The sequence below is a fragment of the Polyodon spathula genome, chromosome 1, assembly GCF_017654505.1.
Source record: "Polyodon spathula isolate WHYD16114869_AA chromosome 1, ASM1765450v1, whole genome shotgun sequence".
Classification (NCBI taxonomy): Eukaryota; Metazoa; Chordata; class Actinopteri; order Acipenseriformes; family Polyodontidae; genus Polyodon; species Polyodon spathula.
Window position 1 is genome coordinate 33,098,612 of NC_054534.1, and position 24,724 is coordinate 33,123,335.

The 24,724-nt window shown below is 38.0% G+C and overlaps 1 protein-coding gene across 1 annotated transcript; it reads left to right on the forward strand.

Moving 5' to 3' along the window:
* Positions 1 to 12,722: 12,722 nt before the first annotated feature.
* Positions 12,723 to 22,096, forward strand: LOC121317478 (endosomal/lysosomal potassium channel TMEM175-like). Its single transcript, XM_041253457.1, has 10 exons — positions 12,723 to 13,018; positions 13,829 to 13,867; positions 14,431 to 14,528; positions 14,818 to 14,869; positions 15,063 to 15,098; positions 18,337 to 18,420; positions 19,133 to 19,297; positions 19,916 to 19,994; positions 20,361 to 20,496; positions 20,724 to 22,096. Exons 1-10 carry the CDS (start codon positions 12,818 to 12,820, stop codon positions 21,385 to 21,387), a joined length of 1,554 nt encoding a protein of 517 aa, XP_041109391.1. The 5' UTR covers positions 12,723 to 12,817; the 3' UTR covers positions 21,388 to 22,096.
* The last annotated feature ends 2,628 nt before the right edge of the window (positions 22,097 to 24,724 follow it).

Consider the following 24,724-nt stretch of genomic DNA (forward strand, 5'->3'; position numbering starts at 1 on the left):
ATGTGTATTCAGTTTATTTGTTGTAAACTCCCACATAAATAAGAAACATTTAAAAAAAAAAAAAACATATAAAAACATTGTGTGCTGCACAACAGTTGTTGGCATTGTGTCTCAATAAATAATCACAATGATAACCAGTCATAGGGGAATCGCATCTTCACATCTCAAAGGGGATAATGAGTAGTATGTTTAAAAAAAGATAGGAAGAACCAGACCGATCAATAAGAGATGTGGTTAGCGAAAGCCCCAGTGATAAGAATAATGCGGCTCGTTTCTACCTCGTTAGAAAATAATAATTGTATGAAGACCACTAGTTACAACTTACAATAAAACTTGGCTTCTGATGGAAAGATATGGGCAGCTCCAGCAATATAAGCGTGACAGAAACTCGGCCATCATTAAAAAAAAAGAAAAAAACACTTCACCATATTTATTTATACTAAAACAAACTAACATTATCTGACAAATGTTCCAATGTTTCAAACTTTTATAAGTGTCATTTAAAAAGTTTTGAAATTGACACCTTGGAGGTAAGGTTGTTCTAAAGGGACTAATGGCAAAATGAGATTGCATTTAGTATTTAATGATATACAGCAGTTTTGTATTGTCAGTGTTTTCCTTTTGAATTTAGTCACTGTTCAAAGCAGCACTAAATTGTATTGTCCTGTCAAGAAACTGCACCACTCGTCTCACTGTAACAAGCAGAAAAGAAAGACAAAAAGAAGATTGTGGCCTAGAGCAGGACTTTTTACACCAAAGAACGTTTCTCCTTGTGAACTTCCATTCTGGGTATACACACATACAGGCTCCACATAAACATTACAAATGACTTGCAATCTGACATCCAGATGTTTCTAGGACACATTTTGTAAACCACTTTAATGAATTTGTAATAATTCCAGTGTGAACTGGTTGGTAATATATATAATTATTTAAATGTGGATTGAAGGCTTTCTTTGATTCAATTAAATTAAATTAAATGGTTCTTGATATAATTAATGAAATGAACCTTACGCCACATGTCTGAAATGCAAACAAAGCAAATCTCATTTGCCATGACACAATAATAAAACATGTCAGGTTACATCGTAGGTCTGCCTTGTGATCTAAGTAGTATTGTATGGCATTCTAAATGTAGATTTGTTATTTCTATGAATCTATCTAGGATCTGTTAGAAAGGATTGAGCATGTGGTGTACAGGGTGAATCACACTGTCAGAAGAGGTTTACATCCTGGACAAAAACTGAAAGGGACCGTTTCATCCTGCCATGATACCGCAGCCCCTACTGGCCAAGTACCTGGTGAACTTGAGTTGACACCTTCAGGACTGTGTCCTCCTGGGGTCGCTAGTTCTCTATTATCAGCTGCCAACCTCCTGGGTGTAAGGAGGAAAATGACTTGGCCATGGAATCAGCGAACCACCACCATTCAGTACTCCTGAGTTAATGTGGGGAATTGTTGCTGTGATAGAACATGATTAGAAATTCTAAACTAGGGAGCAAAATGGAGGTCAAATAATTGGACACTCTAGAATTAATATATATATATATATATATATATATATATATATATATATATATAGATATATATATATATCTATATATATATATTATATGATCTAAACCGTTGGCTGACATGGGATTCATTAACTGTGGTATAGTTCACAAATCCAGTCTTCAGTTTTTTTTACTAATCTTAATTAACAGGAAGATCATAGAAACCTTTTGAAATGAAGATACATTACAATGGAACTAAAGTAAAACTAAACCAATTATATTTGTATCTGCTCAGAAATACAGCAATTTGATTAATACGTTATCGCTAGTTGGAGGTTCAGTAAGTGAACAACCCTTATAAAGATATGAACATCTAATATGTTCTGTATTCTGGTTGGTGGTCTGCCGTTGTGTGGAAAATAACATGTACTGACACTCGTTCTAGAATTGATTTTATAGAATTAAAGGACCATTCATCCATTACTAAGCTAAATGAATAAAACCTTATTCTTGTACACATATTAGTAAGAGCATTACTGACAATGTTCATTTTTAGATTTAAAAAAAAAAAAAATGAAAGTTTTATTTTACTTGCCTAGCTTCATATCTCCAATTAGAGATTAAAACATTATGTACAGTATACCTCTATTTCATATAGTTGTGGTCATTATATAAATTCCAGTTTGATTGTTTTTTTTATTGTTTTTGTTTTATAATCTTGTTTTGCATACTGACATTTACAGGATGGAAAACAAAAAGGAAAAACAGACAGGAGGGCAAGACTTGCTGTACAAAACCTCCCATCACAGAGCGCAGGAACCAGGCTCTTTTATTAAACTAGACAGGAAAATGTTTACACACAAAGAGCTCAAGACAAGACCTGATACTATCTTCTGAGCAGCCACATAACGGAGCCGAGGACCAGAGTCAGTGCAGTCTTTTTTCTGCTCTATTCTGTTTTGCCAACCTCCTACCACCAATGGCGTTAGGTACTGGAAAGCAACCCTCATAGAATATGCTCAAACATCAGGATTCATTTAGCATCCCATAATTGGTTCATGTCCCAACCTCTGCCTTCAATCACTAGGCAAACTCCTTGTAGTTTGAGGCAAATTAATTTCATTTAACCAGCTCCTTTTTTTGGCAACAGTACACATCTCATTTATTTACTTTTAATTACATTTCTTTCCTTTCCTACAATCCCCTCTGAACTTTCATTAAGGCATGTTCCTGACATTATTGCCTCCAGCAGTGTCTGGGGGATCTTGCAGAGAGAAGCTCCACTGGAATAGCTGCAAGCTTCCTCAGAGCTAATGCCTTTGAAAGTCTGCAGCCAGGCCAGCACCGAGCTCCTTACACAACAGCTTACCTCCCTCGAGGAGAGAGCTGCTTCAGAAATCATCATGCTTCACATGCACCCAGCAGTGGAAAATACTTTCCTTGACATCACCTCCAGTTTCCAAACTGAGGATATTTTCTAGTTTCTGTTCTCCCATGACACTTCCAAACCAGGTCTCCAGGAATGGTAGGCCTAAACCATCTCGGTGCAAAGAACAATTGCTTACCATTTAAATGTTGTTATGGAAAAATATTTGTGCATTAAAAGAGTGGCTTTCTTTATATATAGAGACATGGCAATATTATACCATTGTAAAGACAAGGATATACCAATGACTCACAAATATGTATATTTGATGACGTGTGACTGTTTAGCTCAGCTGAACAGAGAACACAAAGGTAGCTTCTAACAAGCTGGCTATTGTCCAGGCTTACATTGTTACATTAATTATAACCTAGACAGCACTACAGAAAGAGTATTCTTTTCATATCCTTCAAAACATGCACTGAACATGGCATTTGCTTATGGTAAAAAATAAAAAAACAAATTAAAATGCCATTTTCGCACAAACCACAGAAAATGTTCTGTACTCTACTGCAAACACACCATAAAACCTGCATTTTCACATGTGAATGTATTTTGTGAGCTGAAATATTTTCTTTTTGCAATTAATAATACTAGTAATGACAATATGTTGAAACGAGCAAAAACCTTACCTTATGCTACAGTTGTGGAGTTTGGTTATGATTGTACTCCAACAGAGGAATTTTAATTCAACGTGGTTTTAAACACTTCCAAAAACAGAAAAATGTGCTTTTCAGCATTTCAAGAACCTAAATCTACTTACAATGTTATGTCAGGTCAAAAAAATAAAGGGCATGTAACTGGTTCTGAAATTGTAAAGTTCAAGTGATGAGGTAAAACCTGTAAGGAATGACGCCCAGCTCTGAATCATGGCATTATTCACCTCAATGCAGCTCTTATTAAATAGCATTTGGTAAATAAGTGATATATATATTTTAATGGTTACACCTACATTGAAGTATTTAACATGTGTCAGCCTACATTGCTTATGCAATGTATTGCATTCAAATTGTCTTCATGTGACCATAAAATAGAAATATTTGAGTCTGCCAAGATTTACTTGACACAAGTGACATTTAAATGGGCTTGGAATTCGCAAGTGACTTTTATTTAAACTGCCTATATGTTATCAGGTTTTGGTCAGTTTTTTCAATAAAGCATAATGCAGACATGAAATCATGCTTTAGCTAATGCAGCTTAGCCAACCTGCCCACTACTTAAAATGTACATACTTAAAGTATTTTTTGTTCATGAAGTTCAATTATTTTTGAAAAATAGGTAGTGGGCAAATAATTGAGCTGCTTGTTGAATGTATTTTTTTTTTTGTTTGTAAACAGGTTCTAAATGTAGTTTGCAACCCCACTGACATACTTTTTTACAACCCCCAGGGTCTCTCACCTCCCAGTCTGAGAACCCTTAGATTTGTGTTTGCTTTTTAATTACATTCTGAGGGATAGCAGCAAATATCCACTTCACTTTTTAAAGACATGGACTAAATTAGATTCAGGTGTATCCTTATTAGGTCCAATTAATGTTCTGAGGCTTGAAAGCACAAGGTCTCAAATTACTTTATAATGAAATAAGGAAGAGTTCCAGCCCTACAGAAATACAAAGTATAAAATATTTAAATTGATCCCTTTGAAATCCCTAATAACATATTCACGGGGCAGGAGCCCAGGCTATAGGAATATCTTGTTAGATCATAGATTGGGTTGGTAGAGGAGAAACCTCTAGAGAAAAAATATAAAAGGGTTGCCTTGCCTGATGAGGACAGGTGTGGCCTCCAAGACCGTGCATAGCATCTCTCGAGGATGGAATAGGCAGTGGATGCAAACCTTAAAATGAAAGGGCAGGAAAGAAGAATAGTTACCATGGCTATTGGAGAGTTGCTTGCAGTGGGACCAGAGTGCCTCCCTCAGGAAATCTGAAAAGAGGTAGAAAATAGAATGATTAGTTAGGACATTGAGCACTAAGCACATAGCATGCTAAGTCCCAAGCAGATAACAGGAAGAAAGAATTGTAGAGCGTATGAGCTGCGAAAGGATAGGTGTGGTCTGGAGTCCCCACTGACTCATACGATGAGTACCCCCCTTATCCAAAGGCAGATGTGGCATAGTCTGCCCCCCAAAAGTAGGACCCCTGGCTCCATACAAGTTCCCCAAAACCGTGTGACAAACAATAAAAAAAGATCATCTGCCAACTCATAGGAAAAACACACGAGACAACAGTAAAGAAGGGGGTTAAATAGATGTATGGATTATGTATATGTATAACTGTACCTATATCTCTCGTTTAGTTTAGAGGGAAAAAAAAAACCTTGTGGGAGGAAACCTCTGGTCCTGCAAAGAGATAGCCCCCGCTCCGGGCAAGCTAACAATACTTTGTTGAGCTGTGGAAATAACAGAAATTGAAGAGCGAATGTACAAGTCAGCTGCTGAAGAAGATCAGCACCCCCGACTCTTAATGACATGTTGGTTGATTCTTGCCATGTTGCTGCCCCGATCCTGAAGAAGTGAGGGGTGTAGAACTGGGGTGGGAGGTCTGCCTTGGAGATCAGGAAGGCCAGGTGAGAAGAGAACCAATGTCCCGATACAACTGAATGGGAAGAATCCACAAACAGCTGATCTGATGGGAGGAGGGTTTTCCTACGTGCAAGGTATCTAGACATGGACCAGTAAGGACAGAGCGGAGAATTAATCTTAGCTGAATGAACTGGCCTTGACAAAACTGATCTTGGATAGTAGGAGGATGAAGTACGATCTGGGAACCAGAGAGAGGTCACAGGAAAGGATAATGATGGAGGGTAAACTGGCGATTGATGGAACTGTGAACTCTGTGCATCTGAGGAATCTAAAGAAAGTGGTTAAACACATTGTCTCCATGAGTAGGTCACTAAAAGGATTGAAGCAGCCATTTTGAAAGATTTGTATTAAAGCGGATAAAATGTCCGCAGATATAGGTAGCCGCGATGGGGAAGCTGGGTCTATGCTTTTGATGATTCCTCGCAGTGTCAAACGGACTGCCGGAATACACAGCAAGATAGGAGCATAAACTGATTTAAGCGATAGTGATACTGGATCCCTCTGATGTATGATTTAATTGTGCCTGGAGCCAGATGGGGACAGTCTTTTGTGTGTGCAATGGACCGAGGGTCCGGTCTTGATTGAACGGAATAGGAAGAATTTTATTTTGAGCACAGAAGACTGAATAGCGGTTCCAGCCTGTTTTGTAAGGTGACCTTGTGAATGGAGTAAGAGATGAAGCCATGCAGACTGAAGGAGCTTGGATAGCGTTCAGGTTAATTGAACACCAGGTGCTGGAATAGCAGGACCTGCAATGGGACTGGAGCTGCTGCTGGAATCGGCTGATCTGGAGGCAAGATAAAGCATCGTCAGCGTTATTATGAATACCTATGATGTGGTGTGCTTAAATAATGAAATTATAAGACAATGAAATCTGCATAATGTGGCAGAGTAAGCTCATGATGAGAGGGGAGAATGAACGGCCTTTGTCGATAATATGCATTGTGGGTATATAATCGCTGTAGAATAGGATTGACTTCCCAGATCACTGATGGGCCCAGAGGTAGGCGGCTGCTATTATGGGATGTAACTCCAGGAGTGCTGTAGCCTTGAGATGCACAGATAGGTTTTGAATTTCCAGAGGCCAGCTGTTGGAGAATCGCTCTGTACCCTGTAACCCCCGAATCATAGAAATGAGGCATCGGTGAAAAGGGACAAATCGTGGGGGGCTGAGATGTAGTCTTCGTAAAATAGTAAAAGCCCGTTCCAGTTTTGAATCTTCACATTTTGATGCCCTTCCTGGATTCAGCGGATATGTTTATTCGAACCTCCAGACTTGATGCTGTAGAAGAAAGAGCGAGGAGACATGAAATGAAGTTTCTACCCAGGGAGATGATTGATGTCCTTGCCTTCAATGATCTGACGCCTGAGATGAGGAGCCAGAGTGACAACAGAAGCTTGGCTTTGACCATTGAGGGCTGCTGATGACAGGTTGTAGGAGGGGGTGTCAGCTGCGGGGACTGGAAGTGTTGGACCGGAAGAGAGCCTGTAGGAATGGCGATTGCTGCAGAGCTGGAAGCAACCCATTTGTCCATATCGTTGAGCTGTGTATTAATTGTAGCAATTGAAATAGCGATGGTGTGAAGGAGGGACTTCATGTCCTCGAAAATATTGTTGTGAAGCTGAAGGATTGGATCTGTTTTGATTAAGTCTCCAGGTTGCTGAATTGCCAGGATGGGAGAGGAGGCTGCCAGGTGACGGCTGCCTGTCCTGACACTTTGGGCGGGTGGGTTTGCCGAAGCGCGCCTGTGAGAAGCAGGGAACATGGGTGTAGCAGATATGAAGGTACAGTAAATATTGAACAGCGCCATATGATCTCTTCTGGCCAGGATGTTGATATTGTTGTTATGCAGGGTTTTTAAGAGTTTGGTAAGTGGCCAATCCTTACAAAATAGCTTCTCCGAAGGCTGGGCTTGCTGGCGAGGATGCTTTGATCTCCGTAGTTCCGGGGCAGGTGGTCTGGTTGCTGAGCAGAGGTCGGAAGTAGAAGGTATGAAGGAGAGATTTTAAGTATAATCCCTAGCTGTCATCTCCTGAACCTCACAAAAAAGTTTATAACTTTACCACACAAAGGGCTCAATGTGGCACACTGTAGTAAAATACCTGCTAATACTATATATCTAGTGCAACAGCCCAGCTATATCCCATTGGATTCATGTTTTCACTGAGAAATGCAATAGAGTACCCATTGGATTCATACTTACACTGAGAAATGCAATAGAGTACATTCCATTGCTTTATTATATATATATATATATATATATATATATATATATATATATATATATTTATATATAATATATATATATAACTTATATAGCCGAAGCGGAGCACTTGAATATTGTGTGGGTTATAACACACCTATAATCTCATATAGGGTGTGGGACAGTACGGAATAACGAATGTATTGCTTACCCAGTTGATAAATATTATTATTTTATTTTGTTTTTGTATTTTCGTGCAAAATTAATAATTTTTTATAAAAATTTTTATAAAAACCTTGTTAGGTTTTTTTGGGATTTATGTTAATTATAATATTATTATTATTTATAATATATATTAGAAACACATATATATATATATATATATATATATATATATATATATATATATATATATATATATATATATATACACATATATATATATATATATATATATATATATATATATATATATATATATATATATATATATATATATATATATATATATATATATATAGTTAGATGGTATCAGATAAGCAGCAGCCCTCAGGAAATATGCTACTGACAGTCAACAGTGCCCTCTACTGTTCATTGGCCAAAGTGAGTTGTTTGAGAATAATTCAAAAAAACATTTCAGGTCTTAACATTTTTAAATATTACTTTGTTAGCACTTATTGTAAGATGGGAAAGTCACACAGGAAGCATGTTATTCATAATCCTTTAAACAAATTTATTGTGCATTTTACTGTGATAATTTTATTAAAGTTAATAACGTTTTTCTAATGTCACTCAAGAAAGTTCTTTCAACATTGGAAAATTAAACACTTAATCACTTACTAAACAGTATATATATATATATATATATATATATTATATATATAATATAAGATATATATATATATAATATATTATATAATGCAAGCGTTCGAGGTGCATCGATAGTACCTACAGTTGCCTTTCTTCCACATGTGAAAAATATCGCACAGGATAAGACTGATAAATGCCTTCTGGACCTGAAGAAGGAAAAACCTGATCTGGCAAAATATAGTTCATAATATTTTTAGAAGCATACAATTTGACCTACAATATCCACTAAGAGTTCTGGCTGCTGGGGCTTTGTAACTCCAGTGTTTAAAGAACATCATGTAATATGTATTTCTTTATATGCTTCTTTGTGCTCAAGCAGCTTATTTTATAAAGAATGAAAAGGTTCAAAGGTGCCCACAAGGAATTAATTAATAAAAATCTATTAGTGAAATGTGTCTGACAGAGGCAAATTAAACATTGTAGCAAAATATAGTTGGTTTGTAGGCATGTGTGGCAATGTTGCCTCGCCCCTGTGTGTATTTCTGTGTTGTATGTTGCGTGTAGTGTGTTAGTGTCAGTGTATAGTCATTGGTACACGGGATGTAATATGGGTTACGAGCAAAATGTATATTTGTATTTAGGCACGAGGATTGTACAGCACTTCACGTGTATGTAAAATGTAATAATATGTGAGGCACTTATTAATTCACGTGCAGTTGTACCGAGACTCCAACTGAATCTCGGTACAGCTGCATAAAAGCAGCATGTTTTTACTCACTCAGGGTTGTGTGTTCGGTGAGTGGAGAACGGGATTGGAGACAGAGGTAATAGTAACAGATATAATAATTTCAGCTCACCATGTTTGTCTGTGTAGTCCGTTTTGTTTGTCTCTATGTTTTGGCTAAAGTGCCATGTCCTGTGTTTTGTTTGTCTTTCAACCTTTTATTTTCTGTTTGTTCATTTATTAAATGCTGAGCGAAATCAAGTGCTCAGCTTCACCAACTCCACCTCTCTGTTTATTCTGTGTTGGTTCCTGGTCTGGTCTGACGTCACCCGCTGCAGCTGTCTTTGTGACACATGCCACTGGTTATATTAGAAGATTAGGCATTCCATATTCTGGCATTTAAGTTGAAGTTGGTCAGTGGCATTCATACCCTGCCAAGGGTGTAAATTCAAACATATGACCCATCAGTAACATACAAAACTTGATTTAAAAAATGACATATGGTGCTGGTGGTGAAGAAGTCCTGAATTTCCAAGTCAAATTGCAACCCAATTGAATAACCGCTTCTTTAACAAACACAAAGACAACATGTCTCCATCTACTTCTAGATTGGGTTGCTCTTCAAGATCATGATATTTTTATCAAGTTGAGTTAAATATGGTTGTGACAGGGATAGCATGTGTGGTGACGTCACGCCAGAATGCAGGAAGCAAAACAGACAAGGTACTGCAGGGCAAAAAGATGTGTGGTGCGCCGTTTATTTTTAAAATAACAAAAATAAGAGTTTAACAAAAACACTGCTCACAGAGTGAAATAAAAGATTTACACAAAATAATAACAAACACTAAAACAATAGGTCAGGCTGGGCAGATTGTGGTCACTGTTCCTATTCTTTTTGTTTAGTTTAGTTTTTAATATCTCCTCTCACTCTACCGTCCTCCTCCGAACACCCACCTGGAGTGCAGAGAGCTGCAGGTTTATATACCATGGCAGAGGGGTTTAACTAGCTAGTAATTATTCTATTACCCTTCGGCCACAATCTGCATGGGTTAATTAATTACTGGTAGAGGATAAGCTTCTCGCCTCTGCCAGAACACATCTAAATAAATAAAAACAAAACAATAACATACAAGACTTCGTCGTCATATACAGTGTCTATAGAAAGTCTAAACCCCCTTGAATTTTTTTCACATTTTGCTGTGTCAGTGCCTCAGTGTTTCATGCATTTAAATGAGGATTTTTTCCACTTATCTACACACCATACTCCACACTGTTAAGGGGAAAAAAGTTTTCATTGAGAAAAAAATTATATATTAAAAATGCAAAACTAAAAAATCATAATTGGATAAGTCTCCACCCCCTTGAGTTAATACCTGGACAAATCACCTTTGGCAGCAATTACAGCTGTGAATCTGTTGGGATAGGTCTCTACCAACTTTGCACACCTATATTTGGCAATATTTGACCATTCTTCTTTACAAAACTGTTCAAGCTGTGTCAAGTAGCTTGGGGAGCGTTGATGGACAGCAATCTCCAAGTCATGCCACAAATGTTCGATTGGATTTAGGAAGGGTCTCTTACTGAGCCACTCAAGGCCATTTACCTTTTTGTTCCTTAGCCACTCCAATGTAGCTTTGGCTGTGTGCTTTGGGTCATTGTCATGCTGAAAGGTGAATTTCTGTCCCAGTTTCAGCTTTCTTGTGGAGGGCAGCAGGTTTTCCTCAAGGACTTCTTTATACTTTGCTCCATTCATCTGCCGATGAGAAACATCCCCATAAAATGCTGCTGCCACCACCATGCTTCACAGTAGGGATGGTGTTCTTTGGGTGATGCACCAAACATAACGTTTTGCATTTAGTTTCATTTTAATTTCGTCAGACCACAAAACTTTTTGCCACATGGCTACAGAATCTCCTGAGTGTTTTTTGTATACTTCAAACAGAATTCAAGGTGGGCTTTCTTGAGTAATGGCTTCCTTCTTTCCACCCTACCACACAGGCCAGATTTGTGGAGTGCTTGGGATAGTGTTGTCACATGCACACTTTGACCAGTCTTGGCCATAAAAGCCTGTAGCTCTTGAAAAGTGGCAGCCTCTCTGATCAGTCTCCTTCTTGCTCCGTCATCCATTTTGGAGAGACGGTCTGATCTAGGAATGGTCTTGGTGGTGTCATACATCTCCCACTTCTTAATAATCGTCTTGACCGTGCTCCAAGGGATATTCAAGGCCTTTGATATTTTTTTATACCCATCGCCTGATCTGTGCCTTTCAACAACTTTGTCCCGGAGTTCTTTTGAAAGCGCGATGGTGTTTATGGTTGAGTCTTTGCTTTGAAATGCACTACCCAGCAGAGGGAACCTACAGGAACTGCTGAATTTATCCTGAAATCATGTGAATCATTACAATTTAACACAGGTGGAGGCCACTTACCTTGGTGTGTGATTTTGAAGGTGACTGGTTACACCTGAGCTAATTCAGGATTGCTATTACAAGGAGGGGAGACACTTATCCAACCAAGCTATTTCAGTTTTTATTTTTAATTAATTTTCTACAAATTACTAGAATATTTTTTTCACTTGGAAGTTGTGGGGTAGGATGTGTAGCTAAATGAAAAAAAAACAACTATTTTAATGCATTTTTCATGTGGAGGGCTTTCTACCACCCTGCTACAATGGTCCTTACAAGATTCATCACAACTGGACAAGTAGCTCTATAGTTAAAATATACAAGTACAGTTCATCTGACAGTTTTTGTGACATCTGGAAAACTGTTCCGAAAACTCTAAAGTGTGACGTTGATACATCGAGCTACGAATACAGCGCCTAACAGGAATATGAATTCACAGCTGGTACAAGTACCAATAACCCCCAAAATGTTTCAACAAAATTCAAAAGAAATAAAAAGAATGTCTTGTACATCCCTAAGTGTACTGCATCGGACCAGAACTGGGCTGGGATAGGAGACCCCCGCTACAGACCCGGACCTATGGTGTCAGTTTGGTGCATTGTTTTAGTTTCCCCGCGTTATATAATTTTGTTTGTTTATATTCCCCTTTGAAAACTGCTTACCACTGTGCATCACTGTGAGTTAAACAAGGACGTCTGTGCTGCTTTTGTGAACAGAAATAGTTTAAAACTAATTCAGTTATGTTAATGCTCAGCATAACTGGTAACATTTTATAAGCACCAGATAATATTTTCAGTGCAGGAACTTACTGAGTAAAAAAATATTTAAAACCATATGAAACACCACGTATCCTTTAATGTATTAATCCTGGCTACATTGATGTTCGTATGACCACAGTCCCAGTCAAATGCGTTTAGAATGTATTTTAAAGCTACAAAATGTGCAGTGTCAATATTAGAAAAACATGCATTGTGGAAATTATTTTAATTCACAATCTCACCAGTTATGCGGTGCAGCAGTTCCCTAACTAATTAATTTACGTCGTCTTTATTATGTCACTTCCTTCAGGAATCCAACTTCCTCATAGGTCGTTTTACTGCAGCTTTGTTTGTAAACAGAGGTCTTGCATATGAATGTAATTTTGAAGCTTGCTTAGACATTTGCAGATATAGTAATGGCAGAAAAAGAGGAGAATGAGATTATTGAACACCATGTTAGTGAGGAAATGGAAAAGAAAAGATCCAGGACAAGAGATTCTCATTCATTTCTGCAGAGTGACACCTTCTCTGAGAAGGAGGGACGCAGCAGTACCCAGTCATCTCACCGGCTTCTAGCGTACAGCGATGCACTCATCTCCATAATAGCTACTGTCATGGTAAGATCTAACATGATTTTGTTTTTGTTTGTTTTATTTTTCATACTGGTGTATTTTACGGTTTTCAACAATTCAGCCGCAGTTCGGACACTCGCGTGATGGTAGAACATATTTGATTAAAACAATGCACATCTTGTAACATTCTAACTACAGAACAATAATATGCATACGTTATTACAAATGTGTTATTGGATTTTGGAGTCGCTCACCATTCAACAACTAACACTTAACTTGTAAAATCTGAATTTAAAACACCAAATCAGACAAAACTACAGTATTTTGGAGGGCTGGGAAATCTCACAGGAAACCCTGCATTTACAGTAGTGAAAATGCAAACCAACCCCTAGAGTTGCACAGTATCGTTATAACTAGTGAGAGGTTGTAAATATACGCTGGATAGGCAGAGATGTAAAATGGCATCCTGGTAAAATAAACCAAATGCCTCCAGCACTGAGATTATCTGAACTTTGTGCTAGTGCTGTTTAAACCAGCTCAGCCCCTGACTCACTGTGTTATGGCATGGCTTCTTGCCTACTGTGAAGTGTATACTGTGTGACTTCCTTCCTCCATGGTTTTCATTTTACCGCAGCAAGCAGTCCATTATGTCCATTGTGATTTAGCATGTGCATATGCAATATCTGTCCAGCATGCTTATAGTCAGGTGGTGCTTTTCAGTTGTTGTCTGGTTCAGTACCAGTACATTTAAGCACAACATTGCTTAACAGACTACACATGTGCAACTATAAGCGTAATGATTCAAAGTTTTTGTTTTTGCTGTAATAATCCAAACCTTCCTTTCTTTGTTTTCAGATTTTGCCTGTAGCACATACAAAGATAGAGCCGGACCAGGTAACAATTCATGCTTTCATGCCAGTGCCTAGGACTGCAATGCATTCACTGGCATATTGTGAATGCATGTATTTAGTCATTCCTCCCTTTTTTTTGTGAGCCTAAATGCGAGTCACACAGTAGGTAGAAACATGCTTGTGGTCTGAGTTCACTGTAAAACTGTTCCTTCCACACTAAAGCTCACAGGACTGTTACAAATCAGTCGGGACCAGCTTGACCACACCCACATTGGACCAGCTGTCTGGCAAATCAGTGTCCCTTTATCAGAATCCCCCATAACCTGGATGGCAGCACAGTAAACAGTATCTGCCAGACAGAACTGGCTTTAAGAGGCTGTCAGTGGGGTTTATATGCATGCTATTGCTGTGTGTTAATAGATTTTTCATTTCAATGACACTGGTGTAAATGAGGTACTGCATTTCACAGATATTGCTTATTGAACTTATTAACAGTATGTTTTAATAAAAAGGACAATTGTATTTTAAACAAATACAGTAGTAGGCCAACACTGACTCACACAATGTGTCACTGTGAACAGTCTAAAACACTATGTATTTAAACAGGAATTGCAAGAAAGTTTACAGCAGCTCCTGACAACAAAAATTGCTGTGTACCTGATGACCTTTTTAATAGTCACTGTGGCTTGGGCTGCACATATCAGGTAAGAAAATCTCAGATGTGCCTCTCAACAATCTACATTTTTGGATTGTGAACCTTTTAGTGTATGTTTGGCATGGTGCTTATAAACGTTTTAGTGACTAGGTCTTGCCATAAGCTGTGGGATATACTGCCTGTTTTCATTTTCATTTACAGCAGTTAAAGGATGGTAAAAACACACTCTATTTTTCTGTAGGATTATTAAATCTCAAGTGGGACAAAAATGTAGAAAGGGCAGTTTTTTCCCCAAAAATTAATTTAAAGGATTTTCTTTTTAATGTGGCTTTTTGCAGATTATTCCAAGTAATTGAACGGATAGATGACTTCCTAGCACTTCTTAACCTGGTGAGTTATGTATCGCCTTTATTGTGCATCATATTACAGTACAAACACCAGAACAGGATACAAGTAATATACTGTGTAGCGAGACATACATCGCAGCACTTAATAAACCTAATCACTATTAAAAAGTGGTTTAGAAACAAAAGAACAGCAGTATGTAATTTAACTATGTGCTTGTTTTTTTTTTTTTTTTAAGGCATGTATGATGCTAATTACTTTCCTGCCATATACAGTGAGTATTCCTTTTTAGTTATAGCTATGTTTTTGTTCTAGTTATTATTAAATTGAATTTGAATATGTTGCTCGATATGAACAGTGCAGGAGACCTTGTACCGCTTAAGATCGTTTTAGCATACCAAGGATAATGATCCCTAATCTGCAATAATTTAGCCCTTCCAACCTTCAAAGACTATTCCTTCTGTGCTGCCTTGAATCCGGGAAAGTGCTGTATTAAAAATCTCTTGCATAAGGGAGATGCAGCTTTTGTATGTTACAGAACATGTGTCTGTGATTCCATTTCCATAACAAATATTTCGATTACACTATGTAACACAATTTTTGTTCCTGGGTAGTAAGTGTTATTTCCTAATTGCTTATGCCTCAAAAGTATAGAAAATGGCTATTATTCTCCACAAACTTTGCTTTTGTGACCAGGACAGTGATATTTTGAAATTTACCTATTTCCAATGAGAAAACGGGCGAATTTGTGTCTTTTCGTTCACATAAAGTCAGAAAAAAACAACATGTGAATCCAAATTAACATGTATTTATACTAAAGTAATACAAAAATAACTACAAAAGATTTAGAAGTGAGTAGTTTTTCGAGATTTACAATTATACTGTAAATCACTTTCACGCATCAGCCCCCAAATGTAGTCTCCCATCATGTTCTCGTTGTACTGTCCTTGGTAGCGGCATTCAAAGTCCAGTATATCCTGGTGGAAGCGCTCACCTTGCTCCTCCGAGTACGCTCCCATGTTCTTTTTGAATTTATCAAAATGAGCATCAAGGATATGGACTTTGAGGGACATCCTACAGCCCATTGTGCCGTAGTTCTTCACCAGAGTCTCAACCAGCTCCACATAGTTTTCGGCCTTGTAATTGCCCAGGAAGCCCCGAACCACTGCGACAAAGCTGTTCCAAGCCGCTTTCTCCTTACTAGTGAGCTTCTTGGGGAATTCATTGCACTCCAGGATCCTCTTTATCTGTGGTCCGACGAAGACACTGGCTTTGACCTTTGCCTCAGACAGCTTAGGGAAGAAGTCTTGAAGGTACTTGAAGGCTGCCGACTCCTTATCTAGAGCTCTGACAAATTGTTTCATAAGGCCCAATTTGATGTGCAGTGGTGGCATCAGCACCTTCCGGGGGTCCACCAGTGGCTCCCACTTGACGTTGTTCCTCCCCACAGAGAATTCGGTCCGCTGTGGCCAGTCCCGCCTGTGGTAGTACGCCTTGGTGTCCCTGCTGTCCCAAAGGCAAAGATAGCAGGGAAACTTGGTAAAACCGCCTTGGAGACCCATCAGGAATGCCACCATTTTGAAGTCTCCTATGACCTCCCAGCCGTACTCATCACACTTCAAGGCGTCCGGCAAGGTCTTGATGCTGTTGTAATCCTCTTTGAGGTGCACCGAGTGAGCCAGGGGAAGAGACGGGTACTTGTTACCATTATGGAGCAGCACGGCTTTGAGGCTCCTGGATGAGCTGTCAATGAAGAGGCGCCACTCATTCTGGTTACAGGCGATTCCGATTGCCTCGAACAGACTGGTCACATTGTGGCAGAAGCAGAGCCCATCTTGACGGGTGAAGAAGCTGGAAAAAGGTTGGTGACGCTTCCTCTGATCTGCGACTTGCACACTTTCATCCAACAAGTTCCACTGCTTGAGCCTAGACGTCAAAAGCTCGGCATTGGACTTGGTGAGACCAAGATCTCTAATCAAGTCGTTGAGGTCTTTTTGGTTGGGGTAGTATGGGTTTCTCTCCTCAGCTCCACCTCTGAAATTGTCATCTGGATCTACAACGTCTTCCTCGCTCTCTGACTTGCTGCTCTCTTCTAAAGACGGCTGCTCTCTCTCCGGAGGAGTGGATACGGGGAGCTCATGGCAGTGTGGCACCGGGGCGATGGATAAAGGAAGGTCCGGGTACGTGATAGCAGGTGCATTCTTGTCAGTCCGACGTTTGGAAGGGTCCACCATGCAGAAGTGGCAGTTGCTTGAGTGGTCAGTGGGTTCCCGCCAAATTCTTGGGATAGCGAACTTCATGGCTCTCTTTTCCCCTCTGTACCATCCTACAACAATACATTTATTTCACCCATGACTGATGTGTAAGAGATTCTCGCAACATTTTTTCATATATGATATATTTTTTCAATAACATTGAAAATTGTAAAACATTTTAAAATTAAAAACTTTTACAATTTTAAAAATTAACACATTTTTTAACATAAAATTCTGAGCAACAATTGTCCATCTTACCTATCAGAGTTTTTTTGCAGTGCTCGCAGGTGAAATGAGGTGCCCAGGGTTTGTCTTGATCCCGACAGGCATGCCGAAATATGCCTTGTAGGCCTCACATCTTAGCAGATGCTTCCACGGAGTACTTTTTCGCTCTTGTCTTGATAAATTGGCCGCAGACATAGCAAAATGTGTCTGCCGGATGCTTGCAGCCTCTTGATGCCATCTCAGAAAAATGCAGATATGTATCCACTCAGGCAGCTGGAACTAAACTGAACTGGTGGGCGTAAGGCCTCTGTATTTATACTACTATTTATATTACTGGAAAGTTCTAGAAGTTACTCCAGGTTTACTCAGCACTGAATCTATCTGGAATGTTCTGGAAGATAGGTAAATTTCAAAATATCACTGTCCTGGTCACAAAAGCAAAGTTTGTGGGGAATAATAGCCATTTTCTATACTTTTGAGGCATAAGCAATTAGGAAATAACACTTACTACCCAGGAACAAAAAAAAAAAAAAAAAAAATTGTTACACGGTGTTATATCTACAAGATAAAATCGGGATGAAAACTGCAATTTCCATGTTGTAAACGCCCACATCGAAAGTATACTGAATGAAGTGTCATGCAAAAGTCCTAATTTGTAATTTGCAATTGGTGAAAGTCATTTGGAAAGTTCAAGGGTGCTAAACGCAGGTATTGCTCAGTGTGTTAAGTGGTGCCGCAGGCTGATTCAGTACCTTCTCATGTCTTCTGTCTCTGGGTAGGGCAGGTGAGGATAAAGACTAGTATCAAGTTAAATGTGTTTGGTGGTCTTAGCTTAGTTCCTGTAGAAGCACAAGTCAATATAAAAAAAAAAAACTATCACAAAATTTGTGTCAGTGTCAATCTCTGCCTTTTCTGGAAATGAATGGCAGGGTGTACTGTACTTGAGTGTATCCAGTGGCATAGTCTTTTACCTTTCATGATGTGATGGTTTTTTTGCTTTGGATAAATGTAGCTTTCTTTTGTTTTATGTAGTTCTCCTTGATGGCTACATTCCCAGAAGTTCCACTTGGAATTCTGTTATTCTGTGCTTGTGCAATAGTTATAGGTCTGATTCAGGTAAGATGTTCTATTGTTGATATTCATATAGCAGTGTTTAAAAATGTTTTTGTTTTTTGTTATTATTGTTTAAACTTATTAAACAGTCTTTCTAGTTAATTCAATTTGAAGTGGAGCTTCTGATTTCAGTAGTTTAAATCGTTTAACTATGAGGAAAATGCCTAGTTAAATTATGTGAAAACTGTTAATTATTAAAGCTGTTTAACAACATTAACCCCTTCAAAAGCTAAAAAAAAATAAATAATAAATAAATAAATAAATAAATAAAAGCTTGTTCAAGATTTATTAAATTAAATTATTTTTACGTGCACATACTGTACTTTTTACATTTTGGATTCTTTAAGGTTTTCTAATAAACTTGTTTAAACCACATAACAAAATAGACTTTTCTGCCTTTAAATATGAGTCCTTGCATTTCCTAGTCTTTACTCTCTTCAACAGCCTGCTGCCTGTACTATCTTGTGAATCATACAGACAGAACCTCCAATGAAGTGACTCATACACCTCTACTAGTGTTGCTTATATAACATACAGTTAACCATAATAATAGCAGTGATTATCAGTACACAAATGGCCTCTGAATTTCCCAGTATTATACTGAGCAAGTTTATTTAAATCACTTTATTTGTATGTCAGTATTGTAAAAAGTCATGATGCAAGTCTGTCATGAATGCCATATTTGCATCTACTAACCATGTCCCTCTGTTTGCAGGCTGTGATTGTCATATACGGATTTGGCCATCCTTACCTTTTGAATGACTGCATACAGATATCAGAAAACCAGACCTTCTACAAACGCCACATATTAGAGATTATTTTAAGAGTACCTGCTTTCTGCTTTTTTGCAGGGATCTTTTCTTTCATATTTTTCCCGCTGGTACGTGTTTGCTTTAAACAGTTTATGCAGTCTTACACAAACAGTTAAAGAGCTAGCTTGTCATTTAAATGGGATACACTGGGGTATATATCATTATCCCAAGTAGGAGACGGTGTTATAGTGGAGTCAGTCATTCGTACATGACACTTACGGTACATGTTTAAGAACCACTGCAGTTGTAACAAAGCTTTATTTGCCTGAACTGCATCGACATTTTTGCTACTGGTAGAAGTTTTTACACTTTCTGTCTTTATTGATTGTTAGGCTTGTATGGTGCTAATTTCTTTTCCAACACAAGGATAAAAAAATAAATACAAATTAACGTTTGTTCAGTCCAACTTGCTTTGGGTTGCCAGAAAATGACAATATATTTTTTTAAACTTTGGCAAATGTATTTGTAAAAATATGTTATTAAATGTAGAGGTGCATTTTCTAAAGAAATGTGTGTGTGTGTGTGTGTGTGTATGTGTATATATATATATATATATATATATATATATATATATATATATATACAACACACACACACACACACACACATTATATGTTGCTTAGTTATGTCTAACATTGCGTTGTTTTTTGTTTGATCCTGGTGTTTCTTTGATTTTTTCTTTGCAGTCATACGTTCTCCTTGCAGTGGTCATCTTCCTTCCTTACATAACCCAGTCCTTAAAATGGTGTGGAAACAAGCTTGCTGGTGAGTTAGCCATCTAAATATTTGGTACATATTGCTATAAATTCATAATATACTTTGACAGTACATTGCTAATATATTTCATTACAAAATATGTTTAACAATCTCAGCATTGGTACCATCTTTGAATGATTAAATAAAGCGGTTGAGGCTGCACAACTCATGACAGCAGAAGCTGTTGCTGTTTCTTCCTCCATATATTTTTGGAAATGTTCTTTTTTCTTTTTGAAGCTGCTGAAAATGTTCTGGGGAAGGTTGCTGCAGCTTTTGTTGCCATTGTGACGTCACGGAAAATAAAGCTTGATTGTGTTTGTATTATTTAATTATTCATATTTTTTTGAATATATACAAGTGATTTGCTTTCCTAAGGTCGTCAAGAGGAACTTCCTGAGAGCATGTTGCTCTACTCATACCATCCAAGTGAGCCTCTCAGTAAAGAGCGGGTTGAAGCCTTTACAGATGGGGTATATGCTATTGTAGCCACGCTTTTAATTTTGGATATATGGTAAGTCACATAGTCAGAAGACATATTTTCACCTTAAAATATGCATAACAATTGCATAGGAATAGAATGAGGATATTTTTATATTTTAGTAATGTGTGGATACATTTTTAAATGTATAGCATCGGTAGTTATTGATTTATTTTAGGAAGAGCCATCAGTATAACAAATGATTGATTTTTGAATTCAGTACTCTTCATTTTCCCCAAACTGCAATCTTCTTTTTACAGTGAGGACAATGTTCCTGATCGCAACGAGGTGAAGGAGAGGTATCAAGGCAGTCTGGTTGCGGCTCTCAGCGAGTTTGGCCCTGAGTTCCTGGCTTACTTCGGCTCTTTTGTGACTGTGGGGCTCCTCTGGTTTGTCCATCATTCACTGTTTTTGCACGTAACCAAGGCGACAAGGTTCATGGGTCTACTCAATACATTTTCACTGGCGTGTATCGGGGGCCTTCCTTTGGCCTATCAGCTTACTCATGAGTTCACAAAAAACTCACGCAACGAACTGGAGGCGATCCAGATCAGCTGCGTCATCATCTTTTTCGCTGGCATCTTCCAGCTCGCCATTTGGGTCACTGCCCTCTTCAATGAAAGGGAAACTCTGCATCCATACGTGAGGTACGGGGGTAGAGAACATGCTTTCATGTTTGCCAAGCTTGCCCTGTACCCCTGTGTCACGCTTACCACTTTCTTCCTCACTTGCATTTTGAGTAAATTCAGTGCCCAGATTTTCCATCTCATGCAAATCATTGTGCCATTTGCTTTCCTGGCCCTTCGTGTTCTTGTCAGCGTTGCCTTGGCACTTTTAAGGTTAGTGTTTTGTCCAGCCAAACCAACGGACAATGCACTAGAGGAAGATGAAAGTCGTTTGCCGTTCAATGATGTGTTGTCTTAGCTTAGATTTTAATACACTTGCAAGAAAAAAAATCTGTTGGGTTGGTTGCTTTACTTTTTCTCCTTCATTTGAAATGGCTCTACCTTTTATGGTAATTGAAACCATTAGTGCAGGTACTTCAGTAGTGACCATACATTTTAACCATAAATATTGCTTGAAGGAGTTTGATACTATGACTCGTGAAGCTTCTATCATTAAGGTAAAAGTTTAATATTTCATGAGAGGAGAGTGGACAGGTCATGAAACACTGCATTACCTTCGCCCCCCTCTGCTTTCTGTTGTGTCAGTAATCTTAGAAAGAGGCTTTTGACTGTCTGTTCTTTAGCTTCAACAAATAGACATTATGAATGAACTCCATTCTCAAGAATGGAGTTCATTCATGTATTAAGGTACATGTAAATTTAAAGAAAAGCCTACTGTAATTAGCCCATCCAAGAAAGCACAGTCACTTTAAGCTATTGCAACTGAAACTCACTTAGAAGTTACGTACAACTCACCTCATCCAAGTAGTTTTTCCAGTACCTTTTATCTGTTTCATTACACAATTAATTGCTAGCTGACGAAAAAGCTTACCAACGCATTGCTGTGGACAAGAATGCAGTGGTGACGGGTAGGTGGGGCACGCCTGGTCGCATGCCCCCCCCCACCCCCCCCGAGATTTCTGCCAGGCAGTGGCTTAGCGTTACAGGGGGAAAAAAAGTTTTGAAAAGATTTTTTTTTGGTGTCCTCAATACGCTTCAATCAGTACCGCTTTCAATTAGTATACACATGAACCGCCACTCACAACTGACCAGTGACATGCTTTCCATCTACCAAAGCGTGCGTTTCAAATTTCTGTTTGTGATTGGGCTATTTACTGTCATTCGTGAGAGGTTCAACCTTGAACTCTTCTGATTGGACAATGCACACAGCTTTTACACTTTAAAGTCCAAACAGACGTGTGACGTAACACTGAGTGAAGACGTGAAGTATGGCCTGCCAGCAGTAGGAAAAAGGAAAAAATTATTTAAAAAATGAGCTATTTGTTTTGTTTGCCCTAATTGGTCTAAACGGCAGAAAACTGTTGATGAACCGTGTGAAGACAACAAGCTAGCAACTACTACCAGCTAATTAGTCAGGATTTGTGAGATGAAATAAAATGGTTTGCTTTGCTTTGAACACAAAATGTTAGTTAACAAAAATGAACAACCATAAGTATGAATGAAAATTTATATACAGTTATTTTTATTTGTTATCATAATGTGAAATTAAAATCTGATGCGTATGTTATAAGTTCAAGTCCTTTGCTTTGTATTTCCTTTTTTGACATGTTCTAAACTGAATCTTTTTATTTTAACTATTTTGCACAACAGTGTATTTGGTTATTGGATCTTCTGTTAAAAACAAAACAAAAGATTCTTCTTTATTTTTCCAAAATAAAACGTCAATGCACGAATAAGAAATCAGGTTGCTAATTGCACCACTGTAATTACTCACCTTATAAAAAGTTACCATTTCCATCCTCTCCCGAAAAAAAATTCTGGCTACGCCACTGCTGCCAGGGTTTATTATTATGGTTCAAATCCCAGCTCAGCCACTGACTCATTGTGTTCCATGGACTCGTTCAGTGAATTGGAGGAACACGAGGCAGAAAGCCCACTAATGCAACATTCACTGGGACGTTGACTTCGCGAAACACTACCACCAGGTATTCACCCAATCTCTTATACATTCATGAGTCAAATAAAGTTTGGAATTATTGTATTGGTTTCTCACAGATTCTGGGAAGTGCAATAGTAACAATAGCATACACTGAAAGTGAAAAAGTTAGTAGTTTTTTATACAAGGTTTTTTTAAACTACATCGGGGACATCAGTACCGAGTTTCCATGCAAGTTTTTTTTTTTTTTTTTAACTTGAGACATTTGCTCGAGAAAAATGTCTTGTGTAAAATGCTTTTTTGTGTTTCCATTCACTCAGTTTATTTTACTCGAGTAAACCGGGCTTTTCACTTGACGTCATGCAAATGAATGGGAAAGGTGGTGAGTGATATGTAAATTAGCTATGCGTAAAGTACTTGTGCTGTTTCTGAAGATTACTTGTGAAATTTTGTGAAAATGTGGTTTCCATGCACAGAGAACTGGTACATGAGTGAATCTAAGCTGCTGTAATATAGCAAAATACCTTGTGCCTGGCTGGTTAATAATGTGCTTTACTGCTCTTGCCCAAATTGTTTTCAAATGTCATTTGTTCGGTGTCATGTTGTTAGTAGTGAATACTGTTTCAACTAATGTATCTTACGACTCATTAATTAAAAATAAAGTCGCAGGTATAAACAGACCAACAGATCACCATAGCTGAAAACCGACGGAGTTGGTTATTTGAAAGTATTTAGACCCTGGTATATACATGCTGTTATAATTGATACCGGAAACCAACGCCAGTGCAGCTTTCAGTTCCCTGTACTATACATAGCCCTGGTTCCATTTTCAAAATACCTCACTTAATAGCAGCCATTTAGGAAGGCATGATTGGGGAAGCCTATGTTTTATGTAAACTTTTGGGCTAAATGAATCGTATTGTTGTTTTTCTTTCATGTATAATTACAGTGAGTTGCTTTATACAGTGGTGGACACACTTTCATTTCAGGTTCCCAGTCAATAGTTTAGCTGTCAGAATGTCCTAGTGCTAGTTATAAAATACTTTATTAGCATGTAATTAAATCTTTATTGACATGATGGTAGCATTGACTTTCACAGGGAGCACTCCAATTCCTACACTGCAACTGTACTGTTTATAGGCAAACTGTACACAAGCTTGGGTAGTGAGCGGTACTGTCATCATATAAAAACTAAGCTGTTCCAAAACCTGAAACTGCAAAATGGATATATTTATGTTACCATTTTTGTTCTGAATAAAATTGAATAACTGCTGTGTGAGCTTGATTATTATTAACACTCTCCAGCATTTTACTAAAGTATGAAATCATTTGCTGTAAGACACCAGGAATCACACCTATCCTGGGTGAAGCAGCTGAATATTAACTTTTAATAAGTCATTATTTACAAAACTTAAAGGATTGTTTTAAGGAATGCTTTTTTTTCACTTTTTTATCGAATAAATCAACAATTCTTCTCTAAAACAGCTGAAAAGCATATCTTGATTAAAAAAAATAATAATAACTGTGAAGATTTGTGGGTGGGACCCAATGCTACAATTGTAATCCTCAAGGGAAAAACATCAAGTGTACGTCTACTGCTTGATGAAGGCAAAACATGTCACATTATTACAATGCCTGGGAAAGAAGGTATTGCAAAAGAAGAAACAGCTGGTATTAGGGAACAAGGTATTTACTGTTT